The sequence below is a fragment of the Narcine bancroftii genome, chromosome 3 (assembly GCF_036971445.1).
Source record: "Narcine bancroftii isolate sNarBan1 chromosome 3, sNarBan1.hap1, whole genome shotgun sequence".
In the NCBI taxonomy this organism is placed as follows: domain Eukaryota; kingdom Metazoa; phylum Chordata; class Chondrichthyes; order Torpediniformes; family Narcinidae; genus Narcine; species Narcine bancroftii.
In genome coordinates, this window is record NC_091471.1 from 201,291,240 (window position 1) to 201,315,078 (window position 23,839).

Consider the following 23,839-nt stretch of genomic DNA (forward strand, 5'->3'; position numbering starts at 1 on the left):
TGGTGTGCTACAATTGATGGTATTGGCAGTGGTGTTTGCATCTCATAAGTGAGCACAACAGTTTTTACCAAGTCAAATAAAACACAGGATGATTAGCAAGGGCATCAAAGATTATGGGGAGAAGGCTGAGCGGTGGGGCTGTGGGAAAATGGTTCAGCTAATGATTGAATTGTGGGCAGACTCAATGGGCTGAATAGCCATTTTCTGCTCCTATGTCTTATGGTCTAAATTACCTCAAATGATCCCAAGTCAGAGAACATACATCACATACAGCCCTGAAATTCTTTTTCTTGTGGGCAAGGCAGAATGACCACTTATTGACAGTGCAAAAAAGGAGAGATAAACAGAGGTGCAGAGCTGCCTGAGCTTACTGGAGTGCCACTCTGGCAACTCAGGAGGCAGCTCCAGGTGGAGTACCACCTTGTCACCAATTTTGGTGAGATCCGGCATCTAAAAAAAATCTCCTCTGACATTTTGATGTTATATCTTAGAACATAAACATAGAACATTACAGCATATTTGGCCCACAATGTTGTGCTGACCTATATACATCTACTCAACAATTTAAACCAGTGGTTCTCCACCTTTTTCTTTCCACTCACAAACCATTTTAAGTAATCCCTATACCATCAGAGCTCTGTGATTAGTAAGGGATCGCTTAAGGTGGTCTGTGAGTGGGAAGGGAAGGTTGAGAATCACTGCTCTAGACCCAATTGTTACTGAAATATTTTGCTTGAGAAGAAATGTCATTGGCCCATTTCCTTTGGAGTTATGAAACCATGCACCTAACAAGTCAATTAGGTATGATTAAAACAGTGGTTTTCAAACTTTTTCTTTTCTCCCACATACCACCTTAAGCAATACCTTACTAATGACAGAGCACCTATGGCATAGGGAATATTTAAAGTGGTATGTAAGTGGAAAGTAAAAGGTTGAGAGCTGTTGACCTAAACCTTCCTGACCTCGCACTGCAAACCTTTATTTTTCTTGCATCCATGTGCCTGTCTAAAAGTCTTCTAAATGTACATGTTTTATCAGCCTCCATCACCACTGCTGGGAACAAGTTCCAGACACTCACTAGTCCGTGTAAAAAAAAAAAAAAATGCCCCTGACATCTCCTTTAAACTTTCCTCGCCTTATACAGATGTCCTTTGGTATTTGCTAATGTCATGCCCTACTTAAGCATCTCATAAACTTGTAGACTTCTATTGTCACCTCTCATCTTACTTCGCTCCTAAGAGAAAAGCCCTAGCTCTGTTAACTTCGCCACACAAGACACATTCTCCAATCCAGGCATCATCCTGGTAAATCTCCTCTTCACCCTCTCCAATGCTTCCATTTCCTTCCTGTAAAGAGGTGGCCGGAGCTGAAGACAATATTCCAAGTGTGGTCTTACCAGAGATTTATAGAGTCCCAGGATTATATCACAACACTTGAACTCAATCTCTGACTAGTGAAGGCCAGCATACCTTACATTTTCTTAACCACCCCATTAACCTGCACAGCAACCTTGAGAGATCTATGGATTTGGACCCCAAGGTCCCTCTGTCTTTCCACACTATTAAGAATTCTGCCATCAATCATGTAGTCCTCCATCAAGTTCCAAAATACATCACTTAGATCCCAGTTATCAGGGATCAGCTGCTACAATTTTGATCCATAAATTTGTTTGAACCTTCCCAGCAAACTCACCCAGCAGGGAACAAGACCAAGGATGCAAATAATGGAACCTTTCGGAAAATTATTTTTATTCCCTACAGGATGTCCACTGAAGTTGGAATTCTCTTCTGAGCTCAACAAATAAAATTCAGGCTTTCCCTTCCATATCCTACTTCCCTGATCAAAAGAGCCCTTTGATACAGCTTGCTTTGTCCATGAGGGCAACTCCCATGATATGATTCTTGCTTCTTATTAACCTCTCCTAATGTTTACAATATCCCATGCTACTTTGCTTGGACTGGAGATAACCAGAGCTGTTCATGGATTGGAAGAGTAGTCGTCCTCACCAAGTTAAAATGGACCTGAAGCAGGATCCACATGAAAAATTGAGGCTGCAACATTCATGTTACCTGGACTCTTGGTGTGTGGATGTTCATTTAAACCAACAGAGTTCATGGGCTACTCCTAACAAGGCATCCAGGCAGCCCATTTTAAAATAAAAAATGGTAATAATTGACCCGCACTTACATCTCCACAGCTGCCTGACATATTCAAAATTTCAATTAGAAGCAATAATAATGCACAAAGTAAGAAGCAGCACGAGAAAGAGACAACAGAGAAGAAACCAGAGGAGGGCAGGCATATTAGTCAAGTCTCACCCATTAGAATGGTGGGTGGTCCTTCTGATTTGAAAATATGAATATTTTGATTCTTGTTGTCATTTGTTTAAATCAGTGGTTTTCAAACTGCCCCCCTAAACTCACATTCCACCTTAAGTAATCCCAATGCCATTGGTGCTCTGTGATTAGTAAGGGATTGTTTAAGGTGGGACGTGAGTGGGAAGGGAAGGTTGAGAAGCACTGCTCTGGACCCAATTGTGATTGAAATATCTTACTTGAGAAAAATGGGCAGTGGCCCATTTTGACTGATGAAACCGTGCACATAACAAGTCAATTAGGTACAATGAAAAGAGTGCCTTTCAAACTTTTTTTTCCACTCTTTGGTGGAACTCTGTATTGCAGTTGTTGTAGTGGTTGTATTGGGCAGCAACCTCCTTTGAAGAAGACCGCAGAGCCCACCTCACTGACAAAAGACAAAGGAGGAAAAACCCAACACCCAACCCCAACCAACCAATTTTCCCCTGCAACCGCTGCAACCGTGTCTGCCTGTCCCGCATCGGACTTGTCAGCCACAAACGAACCTGCAGCTGACGTGGACATTACCCCTCCATAAATCTTCGTCCGCGAAGCCAAGCCAAAGAAAATTGGTTGGGCTGCCACTGGTACTGTAGCTCCTCCCCCTCTTGGATCCCCAATAAAGGTGGTATCTCTCAATACCCTCCCTCAGTACTGCCTTGGAATAGGGCCATCCACATGCAAGATATGATTGTGGTATGTCAGGTCTAATTGATAGTGCTGCACACTCACACACCACCTTTGGTAATCCCCTACTAGTCACAGAGCACCTATGGCATAGGGATTGCTAAAGGTGGAATGTGAGTTTAGGGGGCAGTTTGAAAACCACTCATTTAAATGATCTTATCGATTGCTCTCTGCTTGCTAGCAGGGTGGGACAACTGAATTGAAGGGCATGCAAACAAGGTCAAACAGCACACCAGAAAAATATGTGGCATGAACTGTTTGTGCTGTACTGAAGCAATGGTGTTGGCCAGACTTATCAGGATTTATTTCATGTCACTTTTTTCTTTGCATCTTCTAAAGATATATTTTTGTTAATTCTAAGGAAAAGGTGAAGCAAGACGAATATTCCTGATTTACATTTACCACTACTTGCAGACAATGATTAGAGGCCAAGGAAACAATATTTCATTGACTCCGTCCTTTGCTTTTTTTGCTTCCCTTAGTAGTTTACCAGTCTCTGAATTTGCAGACATTCTGGCTTGGATGCTTAACATCTGGCATGGTTTTGTGTAACACTGAAAGTCAAGTTGCACACAATCCAATAATTGCTACATTAAATCAGACCACTTCTGAAATTAGACCAGCTAGTTTGGCCCTCATTAATCTTTGATTCACTCATACACCCATCACTTTGATCTTCTTCATGATGAACACTGTTGGAGCTCCTAATATCTAGGTCCCCTCATCTCCATTACCCTCACCCCAGACATTCAACTGTCTCCGTCTCCACCAGCACTGCACCCTCCTTCCCTCCACTGCCCCAAACCAGACCTCACCACCTTATTTGCCCACATGATCCTTAATGCTGATCTTCTGCCTCTGTCTGCTGGACCTCTCTCTACCTTGACTTTGATCCCAGGTGACACACTTCCCAAGAAGAATAAGTGCAATCGCTTCCAAACTTGTCTGAGGATCAGTACTGTGCAATCATCAACTCCATCCAATGCCATAAAACATTCTTATTCAGATTTGTTTTAGATGTGGACAAGAAGTCAGTACATTTTTGCATTCAACTTGGCAGTGTTTTACATTTAAACTTTTTTGGTTTGAAATAGGTAATTTATTAGAATGAATAGTGGGGATTAAATTCTCACAGGATCCAATGCCATTTTTACTGGGAGATATGAGAGTGTTAAATCTAAATTAAAACTGAATATGTATGAAGTGAAATTCATTCAAATTGCTTTGGCAATAGCTATAAAATATATTGCTATAACTTGGAAATTGGATATTGACTTGGGAATGGATAGATGGCATGTGGAAGTTCAGAGTTGTATTCCACTTGAGAAAATTACTTTTAATTTAAGAGATAAATACCCTATATTTTGGAAAATATGGTGCCTATATTTACAAAATGATTAAAGGTGTTGGAGGTGAGGTCGCGTCAATATCGCTTCACAAGGTTGTGCTAAATTCAGAATTAGTCAAAGGGCCTGTTGTAGTAGGAGTATTTCCAAAGTTACCCACGCATGGTGTCTCATTTTTGTTGGGGAATGATTTGGCAGAGGATAAAGTTGGGTCAGATTTAAGATTGACAAATCAGCCTAGTAAGGATGTGCTTAGAGAGGATGGTGGGATATATCCTGCATATGCAGTAACTAGGGCTGTGTCTAAGAAAATTATGACAGCTGAAGAAAATCCAGTTGATAGAGATTTGCTCAGTATTTCTGATGTACTTTTGAAAGACAGGGTCATTGTGAGAATAAGGATTTCTCTTTGTCAAGGAAAGAGTTAATTCAGCAACAGAAAATAGATGCAGATCTTGTTAGCTCAAGGGAGAAGGAAGTATCTGAACAGGAGACTAAAGAAATGGCTGGTGGATATGACTTGAAGGGTGAATTGTTAATGCAACCTTATTATGAAAATAAGGGTAGTGGAGAACAGTCTGTATCAGAGGTGTTGGCTGTTGACAGAGTGGAAGAAGTGGTGGATCATAAGATTATGGAAAAAGAATGTTGTGAGGGTAACCTTAAATAAACCATGGTTCTTGTGCACCTGTCTAACTCAACAATTTTAGAAAATTTGGAAGAAAAGTTAGGCCATCTTAAGTTACAAGAGCAGATGCAGTTGAAAGAATTAATTTTGAAATACACAAATTGGTTCCCTGATGTTCCAAAAAAGATGTCAGTGATTTACCATGATGTAGATGTTGGAAAAGCAAATCCCATAAAACAGCACCCATATAGAATAAACATTCAAAAGAGTAAAATCATGGATCAGGAGGTGGAATGTTGATGAATTATATTATTAGAGCTTTGAATTTGGATTGGTGCTCTCCTTGTATTCTGGTACCAAAACCAGATGGAACTGTTAGGTTCTGTACAGATTACAGGAAGGTTAATTCAGTAACTAAAACAGATGCTTATCCTATTCCGAGAATAGATGACTGCATTGATAAAATTGGCAAAGCTAAATTTCTTACTAAGTTGGATTTGTTGAAGGATTACTGGTGTGTGCCTTTAACTGAGAGAGGAAAGAATATTTCAGCTTCTGTAACTCCATCCTGTTTATACAAGTATAATGTGTTACCTTTTGGCATGAAAAATTCCCCTGAAACATTCCAGAGGATGATTAATTCAGTTATCTAAGGGTTAACACATACAGATGCTTATATGATTGACTTGGTCACAAAAAGTGACAAATGGGAAGAACATTTGAATAAAATGAACAAATTGTTTGCAAGATTATCCAAAGCAAATTTAACTGTTAATTTAGCAAAGAGTCCATTTGCAAATGCTATGGTAACATACTTGGGTTATGTAGTTGGCCGTGACAACGTTGCACCTATTCAAACTAAGGTGAATGCAATTTCTGAGTTTCATACTCCCAATGGCAAGAAAGCAGTGAGAAGGTTTTTAGGAATGGCAGGATATTACAAGAAATTTTGCTGAGGTTGCTCTTCCTTTAACCAATCTTTTGAAGAAAGGGGAGAAACTTGTGTGGACTAAAGATTGTCAGGCAGCGTTAGAAAATTTAAAGGAGATGCTATGTCAATGCCCTATGTTAAAATCTCCTGATTTTGACAGACCATTTTCTGTAGCAGTGAACGCCAGTGATGGAGCAGCAGGTGCAGTTTTATTGCAGAAAAATAATGAAATTGACCATCCAGTTGCCTACTTTTCAAAAAAATTCAATGTTCCTCAAAAGAACTATTCCACTATTGAAAAAGAACTGTTTGCTATCATATTTGCTCTGCAGAATTTTGACATACACCTTGGTACCTCTCATGAACCAATTGTTATATTCACTGATCACGATCCTCTGGTATATTTGAATAAAATGAAATAAAAACAGAAGATTGTTAAACTGGAGTTTCATATTACAAGAATATGATCAACAAATTAACCATATCAGAGGTATAAATATTGTGATTCCCAATTGTCAAGATGTTAAAATTAATCATGTATAAAAATACTTTCAAAGTTGCATTACTGTATCTTTCTTTGGCTTGGCTTCGCGGACGAAGATTTATGGAGGGGGTAAAAAGTCCACGTCAGCTGCAGGCTCGTTTGTGGCTGACCAGTCCGATGCGGGACAGGCAGACACGATTGCAGCGGTTGCAAGGGAAAATTGGTTGGTTGGGGTTGGGTGTTGGGTTTTTCCTCCTTTGCCTTTTGTCAGTGAGGTGGGCTCTGCGGTCTTCTTCAAAGGAGGCTGCTGCCCGCCAAACTGTGAGCCGCCAAGATGCACGGTTTGAGGCGTTATCAGCCCACTGGTGGTGGTCAATGTGGCAGGCACCAAGAGATTTCTTTAGGCAGTCCTTGTACCTTTTCTTTGGTGCACCTCTGTCACGGTGGCCAGTGGAGAGCTCGCCATATAATACGATCTTGGGAAGGCGATGGTCCTCCATTCTGGAGACGTGACCCATCCAGCGCAGCTGGATCTTCAGCAGCGTGGACTCGATGCTGTCGACCTCTGCCATCTCGAGTACCTCGACGTTAGGGGTGTGAGCGCTCCAATGGATGTTGAGGATGGAGCGGAGACAACGCTGGTGGAAGCGTTCTAGGAGCCGTAGGTGGTGCCGGTAGAGGACCCATGATTCGGAGCCGAACAGGAGTGTGGGTATGACAACGGCTCTGTATACGCTTATCTTTGTGAGGTTTTTCAGTTGGTTGTTTTTCCAGACTCTTTTGTGTAGTCTTCCAAAGGCGCTATTTGCCTTGGCGAGTCTGTTGTCTATCTCATTGTCGATCCTTGCATCTGATGAAATGGTGCAGCCGAGATAGGTAAACTGGTTGACCGTTTTGAGTTTTGTGTGCCCGATGGAGATGTGGGGGGGCTGGTAGTCATGGTGGGGAGCTGGCTGATGGAGGACCTCAGTTTTCTTCAGGCTGACTTCCAGGCCAAACATTTTGGCAGTTTCCGCAAAGCAGGACGTCAAGCGCTGAAGAGCTGGCTCTGAATGGGCAACTAAAGCGGCATCATCTGCAAAGAGTAGTTCACGGACAAGTTTGTATTGTGTATTGTTATCTCTTTTAGTTATCTGTCTTTTTAAGACAGTTTAGTTATAACTGAACTTTAACTCAAGAGTTCAAATTCCCTTTCAAGGGGGAAGGTGTGACAGATTATTTTGAGGAGGCTTGGGAGGAATTGCAAGAGCAGCTTGCACACACGCGTTTTAAAACAGAATTTTTGCAGGACTTTTGCAGAGTGCTTTTTGCAAAAGAGCAACAAAGTATCAACATACAGCTTGCCTGGGAGAGCATGCGATTTTTGCAGGCAGACAGAATAGTTTTGCTCTCAGAGAGGGAGGTTGTAAGACAGAGAGAGAGGAGACAGAAATCAGTTCCAGAAGGACAAAGCTGGCAAGCCTTTGGAAGATTGCCTGGTTAAAGAAGAAGGCTGTCTGGCTGTCTGAAAGGTGACCTGAAAGAAAGAGGATCATCTGGAGAACCCTGAAGGGGGAAAGTTTTGTCAGCAAGACTGATTAAACAGGAATCAGATGTGGATGTCCTGGAACAAAAAGGAATCTCTCTCTGAAGACCAACAAGAACCCTCCTGAGTGGTTACCATTTGCCTGTTAAGCACCAAAGCCCCTGTAAACTTTATTAATGCTAACTTCTGTGCACAGTACAAGAATTGGTTGGAACCAGTGAGATTGGACTGTGATCCAAAGAACTTCTCTAATCCTATATACACAATACACACAGCTGCATTTAGTATTCAAGGGGGAATTAAGTAGGTTAAGTAAGTTGATAGTAATAAGTTAAAGTTTAATTTTGTTTTCTTGTTAAAATATAATTAAAAACTACTTTTGTTTAAGTACCCTTTTGTGTGGTGGTGCATATCTATGCTGCTGGTTTTTTGGATCCTCTGCACTCCGAAACAATATTTAAATGAATCTCGAACATTCCCTTTCTATTATAGGTCTCCATAAGATATCAAAAAGTGAAATATTCCTGATGTGGTCCTCTTGTCCTGACCTCTCTTTTTTCCTTTCATCTTTTTTTGCATTTGTAGGAGGTTGGAGTGAGGAAGGTTGGGGGCTAGAAGGGGATTTTTTCAATTTTACTTATATACACACATACATATACATATATCATACACACACAAACATGTATTTGGGTTGAATTTGAAATATTGTAAATGTTTATTTTGGAATTTTAAATTTTAAATAAAACATATAAATAACTCCATCTAATGCCCTTAATGAAATGCACCAGAAGTTCTAAGCCTTTAACTATTTATTTACAGCATGTCTGCTTTTCTCTTACGAGATTTGCTTATCTTTTTTCTCAATGACATTTCACTTCCGGTCACCCACTCTCCAATACTAACGCAATAGAGGATTAGCAAAATCACCAGAATTGCACAGCAGGCCACCAGGATCAGAAAAAGAGATAGAGGTCACAACGAGGTTTTTACTGACAGGTTCAGGTGAAGATAATAGACAATAGGTGCTGGAATAGGCCAATTGGCCCTTCAAGCCAGCAACGCCATTTGTCAGATCATGGCTGATCTTTCCCTTTCAATAACCCTTAACTCCCCTGCCCACAAGAGCCTTATCCAACTCTCTCTTAAATCTATCTAACGAATCCGCCCCCACTACCCTCTGTGGCAATGCATTCCACAGACCCACAACTCTCTGGGTAAAAAAAAATTCCTAATTTCTGTGTTAAATGACCTTCCCTGTATTCTTAAACTATACCTTCTAGTCCTAGTCTCACCCATCATTGGGAACATGTGCTCTAATTTCACCCTGTCAAGCCCTTTGATAATCCTAAACACCTCAATCATGTCTCCCCTCATCCTTCTAAACTCCATCGCATATAATCCAAGTCTTTCTAACCTATCCACATACGACAATCCTGCTATCCCGAGAACTAACCTTGAAAACCTGCGCTCCACTCCCTCTATAGCAAGTATGTCTTTTCTCAAATATGGGGACCAGCGCCCTGTAGAACTGCAGGAGAGCTTATCTACTCCCATAATCCCTCTTTATGAAAGCCAACATACCATTTGCCTTCTTCACCGCTTGCTGAATCTGCACGGTAGTTTTCAATGACTGGTGAACAAGTACGCCCAGATCCCTTTTCATTACCCCACTCTCAAGCTTAACACCATTTAAATAATATTCTGCTCTCTTGTTTCTGCCTCCAAAATGGACAACCTCACATTTACTCACATTAAACTTCATCTGCCATCTTTCTGCCCACTCCCCTAAACTGTCCAAATCCCCTTGCAATTTCCTGGCATCTTCCTCACTCTTTACACTACCACCCATTTTAGTGTCATCTGTGAATTTGCGTATGTAGTTATTTATCCCCTCATCCATATCATTTACATAAATAATAAACAACTGAGGGCCCAACACCGACCCCTGCGGGACCCCACTTATCACATCCTGCCATCCAGAAAATGAACTGTTTATCCCAACACTTTGTTTCTTATTTCTCAACTAATTATCTATCTATGATAGCACCCTACTCCCAATATCATACTCCTTGATTTTGCTAACTAGCCTCCTGTGTGGGACTTTATCGAAGGCTTTCTGAAAATCCAAGTACACCACATCCACTGGCTCTCCTGAGTCCACCCTCCTTGTTACGTCCTCGAAAAATTCCAGGAGATTAGTCAAGCAAGATTTTCCTTTAAGGAACCCATGCTGATGAGCAGCTATACTATTATTCCTTCCTAAGTGTTCCACCATTTCTCTTTAATGATGGATTCCAATATCTTTCCCACCACCGACGTCAGGCTGACCGGTCTTTAATTTCCCATATTCTCTCTCCCTCCCTTCTTAAAAAGTGGTACTACATCGGCCACTCTCCAGTCTGCAGGCACTTCCCCTGAATCTAAAGAACTTTGGAAAATGTCAACCAGTACTTCCACAATTTCCAGAGCAACCTCTCTAAGCACCCAGGGATGTAGCCCATCAGGCCCAGGGAACTTATCAGGCCTCAGTTCTAACAATTTGCTCACAACCACCTGTTTCTGGATCTGAAAATCCATCAAATTCTCTGTTTCTTTCAGTAATTTCACCAAGTCCCTAGATACTGCTTGACCCCTACCCCTTATCTGATCATAACCTATATCCTCCTTGGTGAAAATAGATTCAAAGTAATTGTTAAATTCCTCAGCCATCTCCATGTTCCCATTGATAATTTCACCTTTCTCCGTTTTCAAGGGCCCAATTTTGGCCCTAACCAATTTCTTCCTTTTAACATATCTGAAGAAGCTTTTGTTATCCCATTTTATATTACTTTCCAATTTGCCCTCATACTTCATTTTCCCCTCCTGAATGACTTTCTTAGTTTTTCTCTGTTGGTTTTTAAAGGCCTCCCAATCCTCTAACCTCACACTTTGTTTTGACATCTTATACTTTTTTCTTTTAGACCTGATACTGCACTTGATTTCCTTTGTCAGCCATGGCTGTCATTTGCTCCTCGTAGATCCTTTCCACCTCTTTTGAATGAATATATTCTGAATCCTGTGAAAAATGTCTAGAAATACCTGCCATTTTTGCCCAGTTGTCCTCCTAGCTAGAGTGTCCTTCCATTTTATTTTGGCTAGCTCCTCCCTCATAGCTGTATAGTCACCCTTATTTAGCTGTAGCACTAATGTTTCTGACTTTCTTCTCTTCTCCCTTTCCATTTGCAAATTAAAAATAATCATATTATGGTCACTCTTACCTAATGGCACCCCTACTTCAAGGTCCCTTATTAACTCCATGTCGTTGCACAGTATCAAGTCCAGAATCGATTTCCCCCTGGTAGGTTCTGTCACAAGCTGCTCCAAGAATGCATCTCGGAGACATTCAATAAACTCAATCTCTAGCTTTCCCACACCTACTTGATTTTTCCAGTCCACTTGCAAGTTGAAGTCACCCATAACTACTGTATCACTACCACTCTGACATGCCATTTTTAATTCTTTATTTATACTGATTCCCACATCAGAGCCACTGTTTGGAGGTCTGTATATGACCCCCATTATGGTTCTTTTGCCTTTGCAATCTATCCAGACTCTACTCCATCTGATTCAATGTCTTTCCTTTCCATCGCCTGAATTTCATTCTTCACCAACAGAGGCACCCCACCTCCTCTACCTAACTTTCTGTCTTTTCGATAGGACGTATATCCTGGAACATTAATTTCCCATTCCTGTCCCTTCTGCAGCCATGTCTCCATTACTCCAATAACATCATAACCTCCAATGTCCATTTGTGCCTCAAGCTCATCTATTTTATTCCTTATACTCCGTACATTCATTTACAATACCTTGAAACTGTACCACCCTGCTCTCTCCAATTTGCTACCTGACACCCTCTCTGAAACTCTCCTATCCCTCTTTGCTCCCTTTGGCTTTGAGATTTCACAGACTATTGGAACTTCCCATATGTTCTCCTTCCTATATATTTCCCTATCAGTCTGGTTCCCCTCCCCCTGCCAGTTCTGTTTAAAACATATCCAACAGCATTGTTAAACCTTGTTGCAAGTATATTTGCCCCCTTTGGATTCAGGTGCAACCCATCCTTCCTGTAGAGGTTATATCTCCCCCAGAAGAGATCCCAATGATGCACCATGTGCCAATCCTCCAGCACTACATTCAATTTTCTGATTGTTTCATTTTTGCCCCTTCCCACATGTAGCACAGGTAGCAACCCTGAGATTATGACCTTGGAGGTCCTGCTTTTTAATCTCCGTCCTAGCTCACGGTATTCCCTCTTCAGGACCTCCTCCCTCAATTTGTCTAGGTCATTGGTACCCACGTGTACCAGGACGTCCGGTTGCTCACACATTCCTCTCAGAATACCATGAACCCTGTTTGAGATATCCCGCACTCTGACTCCTGGAAGGCAACATACCATGCGGGAATACTTGTCAGGTGCGCAGAACCTTCTGTCTGTTCCCCGATGATGGAGTCCCCAATAACCACCTTATCTCTCTTTTCATTCTGCACCACTGGCTCCCTTGATCCAACCTCAGACTCCCCATCTTCCTCAACATCATCCAATACAATATATTTGTTGCTAAGAGGAGTAGCCACTGGAGTGCTCTCTACTGACTGAGCAACCTTCCTCCCACCCTTGACAGTAGTCCACTTACCTGTCTGGGGGCTAACCACCTGCTTGAAAGTCATGTCAATAACTTCCTCACTTTCCCTAATAAGCCTCAGATCATCAAGTTGCAACTCCAGTTCCTTAATTTTACCCTTTAATAGTTCCGTCCCGGTACACCCCTTGAACGCATGCACTCTGGGGAGGGTAAAGGTCCTCTCACTTGCCTCCTCATTTTCCCTGATGAGCTGTTGGTCCAGGGGCTGGATCTCCAGATCACTAACCCGGATTCTAAGGAACTTCACCTCGTTGCACTTGGCACAGACATGGCCACTTGGGAGGGTGGAACTCTCCCATGGTTCCCACATCTGGCAACTTGAGCAGAGTATTAACCCCACAGGCAAGTCTCAGCCCTTTAATGAAAACTGACCTATGAAGGGTAAATAAGAAAGGCCACCTTTCTCCTCACTTGCTTTAGCCAAAGCCTGGAAGTCCCATTCCTTCACCAGGCCACTCCTCTCTGGCCGCTCCCTAATACCTACCCTCCTTCTATTGGTCCTTGACCAATTGACCTATTAACCAATTAATTAAATAAACCTGGCCCAGTTAAAGCCCTTAGAATAATACCTGCTCACCTCTTCCTTCCTCTGACCCATGAAGAGGTCCCATAATGAAACTCTGCAGACTCTACAGGTTCTTGACCTTTTTTCATCATGTTGGCACACCTTGCTCCCATTGATAATGAGACTCCAGTGTCTGAGTGTCATCTTTTGCCCATAGAAAGTAAACAGTGCTCTGTGTTTAATCACGATCAGAGCCTACTCTGCCTAAAACATGAAGTGATTTTCAAATGTCTTATGGAATTCTCATAAAAGAAGGATGGCCAATTTAATTTTGCACTAAATTCAAAGGGTCACATATATCAGCAGCTTCTAAGACGTGCACGATTGTCACACACCAATTTATTTTTCAAACAGGCTGTAGGAGATTCTAAACTCAGTCAATCCAAATACTTGAGTTGGAAGCACTGGACAAAAAGACTCATGCATGCTTTGAAGAGGCCATCCCCATTTCTATGGGAACTTCTCCATACTTTTAACTTACTATCTCAATTTTTAAATTTGGCAAACAATGACAACTCTTATAAAAGCAATTCTGACTCAATCAAAGCTCGATTACAGATCAAGGCTAAATGCAAGATAATTACAAAATTCCTTGGAATTACAGAACATGACGTCATTAACATCATCTGAAATGTAAACCACCTTGTGGCACTGCAAAGGGAAAGATTAAATTGCCATCTGTAATGTACAAGGCAAGCCACCTTCAACCATGCTAATACTAACACTACAGCAGAAAACCCTAAGGCACAAATCCACAGGCCACAATTATCTCTCAATTTTCCCATTTCTGTTGTCAACCTAATGTTCACCAATGGAAAGAAAGAGTTGTTTGTTGTTGATCAATGGTCAAATTCCATTCAACTCCTTTGTCATCTGACCTATTTTTGGGCAGCAAACCTTTAAAAGATTAACAGTGAGCCTATGACTGATCAATGGTTTCAGGTGACTTGTGGTTTAATGTTAGTAAATTAAGTGCTTGCATTTTCCACAACCCATCTATGTAATTAAGAAATTTGGTCTGACTTTCTCATTAGAGGTCTTTCATTTCCATGGCCAATTAGTAGCTCAATATTCTCTTGCTTTTATAAAGCTCAGCAACAAGTAAATGTGAATAAAATAGCATAATACATAGAAAATTAAAATTATTTGTTTGTGTTTAACCCTGGTATGAGAATTCAAGGCATTGCAAAAAAATAGATTGATGAACATCATAAAAAGTGAGCAAAATGCCAGATTGTGGAAGGGTGGGCACTCCAAAAGGAGGACATGGTCATATATATATATACACACACACACGCACACACACACACACACACACACACACACATATATATATAGATATATATATAGATATCTATATAGATATATATAGATATCTATATATATATCTATATAGATATCTATATATATGTGTAACCTATGACCATGCATGTCCTCCTTTGGTATGACCACCCTTTGATTCTTAAATATCTCACACCTGATCCCATGAGAATCTGACAATGGGAGGAACGAGCTGCCTTTCACATGGTGGGAAGGTGAAGGCTTAATCAGAAGTTTGACAGCCTGACTAAAATTGCTTCTACTCTTTCTGGGCCACAATCTATCAGACACTTACCTCACAAATACAACCTCCTATGGCTCTTTTCAGCTGCTTGCTTTCAAAATCTGGCCAGTGTGATGAAAGCATGCAGCCTTGTGAAAAGATATGAATGACCAATTTGTAATTTGTAGCCAGATAGTTTGGCAATTCCTTGTTCTTTTTCCACTTGAGGAGGAAGTGGGTGCCTTGAGCAAATCCATGTGATATGTCATTTTTTAATTCTCAGCTTTCCAAGTGATAGACTGGTCCCCGATGACAACCTTTAACATGCTCTCATCACTTTCATTCAGCTGAGTTTGCTTATGGTTACTGGGTTACTCAATTGTTGAGCAGGGGTGGAAACAATTATAGTCTGCCATTCCCTTGACATTTTGAATATAATATAGCAAATTCTGAACTTTTACTTGCTGCTCTTTTCCTCATACCTGCTCAGTAATTTTCTTGTTATTTGATGGTGGGAATAATGAGAGAATTTTGTATTATTTAAAATATGTTCAAGTTTCCCAAGTATTAAAGTACCTTTATTTAACTTATCAGAAACAAATTATGGTTCACTACAACTCTTCCATCACATTAACAAAATCTGGAACCATACATTTCATAATAATGTACTTTTGGCCACTTTTCAGCACATGTTCACCAAAACAGAATCAGGTATTTTCTTCTCCTTTTCGACAGAAGAAGGCATGAACTATAGAATTAAAGTGATACCTATTTGGGTTCTTTATGGAGCAATTCACGCTACAAGCCGACAAGGGCAGGGCCCTTCAACTCTTCCTCCTCTGGGTGGATGCTACATTGGTGTCCACTCATCCCTTCCTGCTGTTCGCCCTGTCGATAGCTATGCCTGTGACCACAAGAAATGCTACCCTTGTGGTCACACCTCCATCCTCACCACCATTTGGGGCCCCAAATAGTCCTTGAAAATGAAGCATCTGCAGGGGTAATCCATTGCATCTAGTGCTCCAGATGTAGCCTCTGCCACATCTCTGAGACTGCATGTGGACTACAAGATTGTTTCGTTGAGCTCCTTTCCTCTGTCCGCTGCATAACAGGGGTTAGACACTTCAATTCCACACTGTACTCCCCTATCGACATGTCTATCCATGGAATCAGGCACTGCCAAACTAAGCCTAAGCGCAAATTGGAAGAACAATACCTTGTATTCTATCTGGGAACTCTCCACCTAGAGAGCATTAACAATGACATCTCTAATTTTCATTAAACACTCCCTTCTTTCCCTAACCCTGTGTCTTCTTTTCTCCAGCTCTCTACCCTTTTCCCTTCCCTCTCCTGTCAAAGAGCTACCCTTGCCTCCTATCACTTATCAGCTTTTCTCTTCTACCTTTCCACCTATTTCCACCTATGACCTCTTACCCATTGGCCTGTGCTCCTTCCTTTGACCCTTCCTCCCTCCACTCCTCTCCTCACCCCTACCCCATCTTTTTATTCAGGCACCTATCTGCTTTTGCTCATACCTTGACAAAGGGCTCAGGCCCAAAACAGTGGTTATCCTTTACCTTATATACTGCATGACATGCTGAGTTTCGTAAGCACAGTTGTGTATTGCCCTTGACCCCAACATTGACAGACCCTCCTGTTTAACTAATATGGGGCACATTTTAATCCATTCAGACAAAAACCTGCTACCCTTCTCTTAGACCAAGTAATGAGGATAAATTATTCCACTTATTTAATTGAAATATGATATCTGTTAATTGTTGCAGATATTCAAGAGCCAATATAATTACCATATATTTTCCACAACAAATCATGGCCATAACTTCTAAATACCCTCTGGTCAATGTAAATAGAGCAACAAAAAAAAAAATGGAAGGACTTGTTATATTAGGCTGAAAATCAAAGCGAATAATTCGAGCATTGCCAACAAAATGCTTGCATGTCTTCAGATCAATAAATTCTATCAAATTAAAATGTATCACATGGGAGTCAAGTCAACCGACAGCATTTTGTTAAATGTACAAAGACCACAATCAAATCCGGTTAAATAATTAACTGCATCCATTCTGCTCTTTGCTGATATGGAAGAACCTAGAGGCAAAAGTAACTCTCTGCAACCCTCTTTACACAGGTCTGCTGAAAAATCCAAGTCAGAGTGCAATTTTAAAAAAAAGGAAATAAAAGTTGGCTTCGTCTGTCCATACATTTTATTTTGCAGCATTTGTCAGTGGAATAACAATCATTGTGTTTAGTTGTATTGGAGACACTTCTGCTATGTGTTATAAGCAAAGTATTAGATCAAAATGCCTAATTCAGAGGTGATTCTCCCAAAGTCAATCCCTTGATTACATATGACACTGACTAGTACTTGCAACAAGTAGAATCTACTGGTTTCCCATGATGACAAAACATACGGAATATCAACGGCATTCAAAGACAAATTGATTGACCATGTTATTAAAATTCCCAGCAAAACAACACTTTGAATTAATTGACAGAGCCCAATTTACTGCAAATGATTAGGTTTTTTTAAAAAAATTGTAGTTAGCAGCATGTGTCGCTACATTTTAATCTTTTGTACATGTAAGAGATTAAAAACCATGTCCTTGTCTTCATTAATTTCAGCCCTGTATATCTGAAGCCCATATTTCAAAACTCCAAACTGAATGCTGTTGAATTATGTTTTTTTTTAATGATCCAAGCCTTACTTATGTAAATAGTGGACACTTTTCATCATAATGTATCATGCTTAAGTAACATCAAATGCATCCAAATGTAATTTGTGTATCACATGGATCACGATGACTGTTCCAGCTGTTCTCCGTGGAAAACATTTTAAAAAATATCTGCAGAGATATTTAATGAGAGTCCTGGGGGGGGGGGGGGGGGGGGGAAAGAACACAGAAGTAAAGGCAAACAGCTTTGCTACCTGCACACATACCTCCAGCACTGCACTCCCACCTGACAGCACATTGCTACATTCACTTTCAGCCTTCATTCAGCTTCCACGCCTCACAGCCACATCGTCTCTTTCACCTTTCAGCTAAATATCCTTCTGTAGCTTTAGCTTCTCCCTCACATCTGTTTTCCAGGAAAGTTGAGAAAAGGTCACTGGGACTAATGTCCTGTAGTGAGGGCAGGGCATGCTGAAGAGAGGCTGTATCAGGCAGATAGCCAGGGTGCATAATTCATGAACCAGATGAAAGAACTCTTCCCCCGTCACTGGCAGCATTAAAAGAGGCCAATCAAATGACTGCTTGAGACTAAGTCCTTTAAAAAGGCCTTAATCCAATGGATTTGTCTTCCAGGGCAACATAGAAGACTGGCTTTCAAAGAGAGAATGTCAGATCTCTGCATAAGTATATTGAAATGATCCAGCTGTTTTCTATTACTTTTGTCTGGGTGCCTATCTTTGAGGCAGAGAATAAGTGTTGCCAAATGAATAATAAAACCAGACTGGAGATACTCATTCTTGAGCTAACAAAACAATTCGCAAAGTTGAAAGAAAAAAATGTAGCCCCAGTATCATTTATTATCTGGTTGCAAAGGAATAATCCAAGAATGAAATTATTCTTTCATTGTCAACACTGGTGCACAGGCTGCTGTTTTACAAACATAATTTAAGAACCTTTACGTTTAAAAAAAATGCATACCCTTGGCAAGAGGTGCCATGATAAAAATCGCAAATCATCCAATTATAACAAGAGGCATTAGTTAGAATGAAGCTTTATGCAGACAATTGGAAGAATACAAAGGGATAGATTTTTTGCTCACCACACTGAATAGAGACAGTGGGGAAACCATTAAAATGCCACAATTTAACTCCTTATTCTGGACTTCAGTTAAGCTCAAAGAAACTTACATGCATGAAAAACTGTATTGCAAGATAAAGTGGATCTGAAAGCTGATAAATTCCCTGGAACCAATGGCTTAAGATATTGAAGGAGACGCTATGGGTTGTCATCTTTCAAAATTCAATAGATTCAAAAATGATTCCGACAGTTACTAAATGTAACCACAACATTTATAAAGTGTTGAGAGAGACAGAGAGAGAGAGAGAACAGGAAATTATGGACCAGTTAACAAAAATTGGATTGAGCAGAGTCTATGAAAGAATAGAGTTGGTAAATTTGTAGAAATGTTTGAATTGTTACAAATAGAATAGATAAAGATGAACATGCTGATGTAATGTGTTTGAGCATGCATATAGTACCATACAAGAAGTTATCAAAAACACAGTGTACTGTGTCGAGGTAAAATATTTGGCATGGACAGAAGGCAAAGAGACTAAATAAAGAGATTAAGGAACTGTGGCAAAGGGATCAGTGTTGTGGTGCTAACCGTTCACAATCTATACCAATAATTTGGATGAGGGTCTTGGATAAGTAGATAATACAAACCGAGAGGGATATAGGGGAGGATACAGAGAGGTTGCCAGCAATTGAATGGATAAGTACATGTGGAAAGATGTGAGGGCATTCATCTTGGCAGAAAAAAATAAAACAATGCCATTTTCATTAAGCAGCGAAGGATTGAGGGACAAATCACTGAAAGATAAAATGGAAATTCAGCAAGCAATTAGAAAATCAAGTAATAAGTTGCCCTTTAGTGCAAATTAATTTGGGTACGAGAATAAAGACATTTGCTCCAATTATATACAGTCCTGGTAAGACAGTGTATGGCCTAGTCTCCCAGCCTAAAGGAGCATATACTTGCTTTGGAAGGAACACAGGACAGGTTTGTGGTACGGGCATAGACTATGCATACCAGCTGATGTCTTCATGAGTTTGAAGGAATGAGAGGTGATCTCACTGAAAATTTACAAACATCTCAAGCATCGTGATGGGATTGATGTTGAGTTAATGATTTATTTCCCATTGTCAAAAGGGCCTGCAGATACTGGAATCCTAAACAAACACAGAATGCTGGAATAACTCAGTGGGTGATGCATGATTTTTGGAGCAAAGGTACAGTATACATTGACTGTGTCTGTGTCTCAGCACTGATGCAGGGGCTTGACCAAAAATATTGACATATACCTGTTGCCTCCATGTTTTTTTGGGCTGGGTTTGCAGAAACAAAAGAGTTGTATAGTGCAGAGAAGAAAGTTAATTGTTCAGCGAATCAATGGAATTGTCAATACTACATAGTTGGACGGAAAAGTAGCATATGGAGTTCAATTTGGATAAGTGAAAGGTGATGCATTTTGGAAGGTCAGATTTTTAGGATGAGTTAATGGTCAGTTACTTAACAGTGTGGAGGAACAGATAGATCCTGGGGTCCAAATCCATACATCTCTCAAGGTTGCCGCTCAGGTTGATAGGATAGTTAAAAAGGCCTTTGGGATGCTGGCTTCATTAGATAGGGGATTTAGTTCAAGAGGATCAAGTTGCAGCTCTACAAATCACTGGTGAGACCACACTTAGAATATTGTGTTCAGTTCTGGTCACCTCATTATAGGGAGGATGTGTAAGCTATGGAGAGGGTGCAGAGGAGAAATACCAGGATGTTTCCAGAAAAGCAGAGCATCTCTCCCTGGAGACTGCTGTCTCTATGACCTTCGATGCATATCCATCTTGGACCTGGCGGCCTAAAGAACTGAGCCTCTGTTGCGACCACCTACCCTATGCCCAACTGTCTACAGGACTGAGCATCCATCATGAATTTCAACCCTGGCCCTGATGGCTTGCAGGACAAAGTCTCTGAGGAAAACTCTCACCCTGGCCCCAGTGGCCCATAGTACCGAGCCTCTGTCACGAACTCTCTCTCTGTGGTCCTTCTCAGCCTCTGCCTCCTCCCTCTGAACCCCCAATCCTCCCCTCCCTCCCTTGAATCTGTCCTACCCTCCACCTCCAGATCCATCCCATATTCCTCTCCCGTCTGATACTCTCCACCCCATTGATTTCCCCCTCCAACCCATTGGATCTTTACCATCCCCTACAACCTTCCCCCTTGGACTCGGAACACTATGTCCTCAGTGGAAGCCTCACCTTCGTTCTCCTCTGCTCACCTCTCGTGTTCCACACGCCACGATGCAGAATACTTCTTCCATCGGCTCCATCTCTGTGACTACATCTACAACCAGGATTCAAGACCTCCTTCTACCTTAAACCTTCTTCCTCCGCCTGGACACCTCCTTCTAGCCTTTGGCTTGCTCTGGACCTTTATATTTTCAACTGCCACCAAGGCATCAATAGTCGTGACTTCACCACTCCGCTCACTCATTCTAATCTCACCCCCTCGGAACTCTCCACTCTCTCATTACCAATCCCAACATCACTCTCAAACCCATAGACAGAGGTGGCACTCTTGTGGTCTGGCGCACTGACCTCTATCTGACTGAAGCCAGATGATAACTCTCATGCATCTCTTACTTATGCCTTCAACAGGTCCCGCTAAAGGTATCAAATCACTGCCTCAAGCACTATCTTTGAACTCATCTTGCTAGCACAGCCCCCAACCTCATTGCTTCCTAACCTTCATGCACTACCAGACTGAGAGCACCTGCAAATTAGGGGAACAACACCTCATATTCCATCTGAGCACACTCCAACCGGATGGCATTAACAATGACCTCTCTGATTTCCATTAGACCCCCCTCCATGCTCCTTTCCTCTAGCTCTGTTTCTCTCCCCTTTCCCCCAGCTCTGCCTTCACGGAATCAAGCCTGCCCCACCCCCAGTCAATTCTCACCTTTTCCCTCTCCTGACCTCCTATCCATATCTAATTAACACCCTTTGCCTGTTGGTCTATGTTTCACCTCCTGCCCTTTCTTTCCTTCTCACCAGGCTTTTTATTCGGGCTCCTGCCTGCTTTGAAGAAAGGCTCAGGCCAGAAGCATCAGTTATATATCTTGACTTCCTGTGGACTCTGCAAGTCTTTATGAATTCCTCCAGCATTTCTGTGCTTTCACGACCATCATAGAACTTGTATATTTTTCGTATTTCAAGACAAAAGCTTCAGACATTGGAATCTTGAGAAAACAAGGAACTCAAATGGTCAGAAATGGTCAGTTTGTAGTGGCCTGCACATGGATGTGTGGACCAGCCCACAAAATGGCCGCCAAACTTGGCCAGCGCGCGGACCTGGGGGGGGGGTGATGACACTGGCTGTCGTCCCAGATGATTTCCCGCATGGTGGGAAGACAGCAAGCTGTGGCGGGGACGCTAGCCAATCCCAGCCCGGCACTCCGATGATGCGGTGCCCTGACGTCAGTGACTGGGACCCATATAAACGTGAAGGCCTGTGCAATAAACCAGTCTCGACTTCAAGGATTTGGTGTGTGTCGTTCTTTTCCACGCCTGGGTAGCACAAATGCTACAAGGTAACATTTTGGGTTCTGGACCTATTATCAAGACTGAAGGGAAAGGGGTGATATGTATATTAAGGGTAAAAGATGCTGGCAGAGGGACCCAGTGGTGAAAGGGTATAGGACAGAAGATGTGAAAGGGTGAGTGGGAGAGACAACTAGGATGGGGAGGAAAGAATGGTTAGAGAGATAGGAAACAAAGTAAGTACTGGAGTACGTATGGAAGGAATAGTGGAACCAGATGGAGGTGGTGCTTGCCTAAAATGTTCATGCTGTTAGACCTAAGCCTGTCCAGGAGGAACAAAATGTGTCGTTCAGGACAAGGGAATAGGATGGCACTAAGATCAACCGGGCTGAACTGTACACACATTCTGGAAAGCAAAGCAGTGTTGGAGGAGGTGGTAGGGGGGGGGGGGGGGTACACACAGAAAATACACAGACAACAGTATCACACCGGCAACATGAGGCTCACATAGTAAGGGTTCAACAATATAAGGGATCACAAGTCAACCTTGCAAGTTAAGGACAAAATCTCAACATTCTGAAAGATTGAAATCTTCTATACACGTTTTGAGGAGAATAACAGAAGGACACCGTAGAAAGCTCCATGTAGCCCTGATGAATGGGCTCCCTGTTTACAATGGCTGAGGTGAGGAGAACCATATCCAAGGTGAACCCACACTAGGCAGCGGAAGCAGTCAACATACCAGGTCAGGTACTGAAGGACTGCACAGTCCACAGTCACATACATCATCAACACCTTATGGCAGCAGCCCATCGTTCCCACAGGGTTCAAGACAGCCACCATCATGCTGGTACCCAAGAGAGTGACAATAACAGGCCTCAATGACTACGGCTCTGTGGAATTGACCTCCACCATTATGAATTGTTTTTAGCATCTGGTAATGGAACACATCAAAGCACACCTTCCATTTCAATTCACCTATAAAAGAAACCATTCCATAGATGATACTATAGCCTTGTCTCTTCACTCTGACCTAGCCTTCCTGAAGAATGATGCCTCACATGCCAGGCTAGACCAGCTTGGCATTTAATATGCTCATTCCCAGAGGTTGGTGGAGAAGATGTCCTCACTGGTACTCAACATCTCTCTCTGTGGATTCTGGACTTCCAAATGGAAAGATTGCAGTCTATTTGAGTTGACAGCTGAACATCGAGCACCGTCATGCTTAGCACTGGTGGACCTCAGGGCTGTGGGCTCAATCCACTCCTGTTCATGCTACTGACTCACGACTGTATCTCCAGATCCAGCTCCAACTGTGTTATCAAGTTTGCAGATGACACAACAGTAGTCGGCCTCATCAGCCACCATGATGAGTCGCACTACAAAGAAGAGGTGGAAAATCTCATGGAATGGTGCGAGTGTTACAACCTGAGTCTCAACGTGAACAAGACAAAGGAGATGATCGTGGACTTCAAGAGGACGAAGTATAACCACCCTCCACTAGCCATCAACAACATGTTCCTAGGAGTTCACTTAACTAGTGACCTATTGTGGACACTCATCATCTCCTCAATTGTCAGAAAGGTGCAACAGCAACTGCACTTCCTGAGAAGACTGAAGTGGGCAAGACTACTGGCTTTCTACAGGAGCTCTATCGAGAGTGTCCTGGCCGGCTTCATTATAGTGTTGAACAGTTGCTGCAGAGAAATGGATCAGAGGTCAATCCACAGGACACAAAAGTAGTAGAGATCTCTGTCCCACCCATTAACATGATCTACCGGGATAGTTGTCTGAAGAGGGCG

At 41.9% G+C, this 23,839-nt stretch overlaps 1 protein-coding gene across 6 annotated transcripts in view; it reads right to left on the reverse strand.

The window, feature by feature from the left end:
- Positions 1–23,839, reverse strand: part of LOC138758024 (E3 ubiquitin-protein ligase MARCHF1-like) — a 459,755-nt gene that overhangs the window by 114,381 nt on the left and 321,535 nt on the right. The window contains exon 1 of one of the 6 annotated variants that reach the window (XM_069926300.1): positions 17,705–17,876. The exons of the other annotated variants lie outside the window; for them this stretch is intronic. Coding sequence (XP_069782401.1) covers positions 17,705–17,761 — 57 coding nt within the window. The 5' untranslated portion in view covers positions 17,762–17,876. Of the gene's footprint in view, positions 1–17,704; positions 17,877–23,839 lie in introns of those variants that run through there. 6 annotated transcript variants of the gene reach the window in all.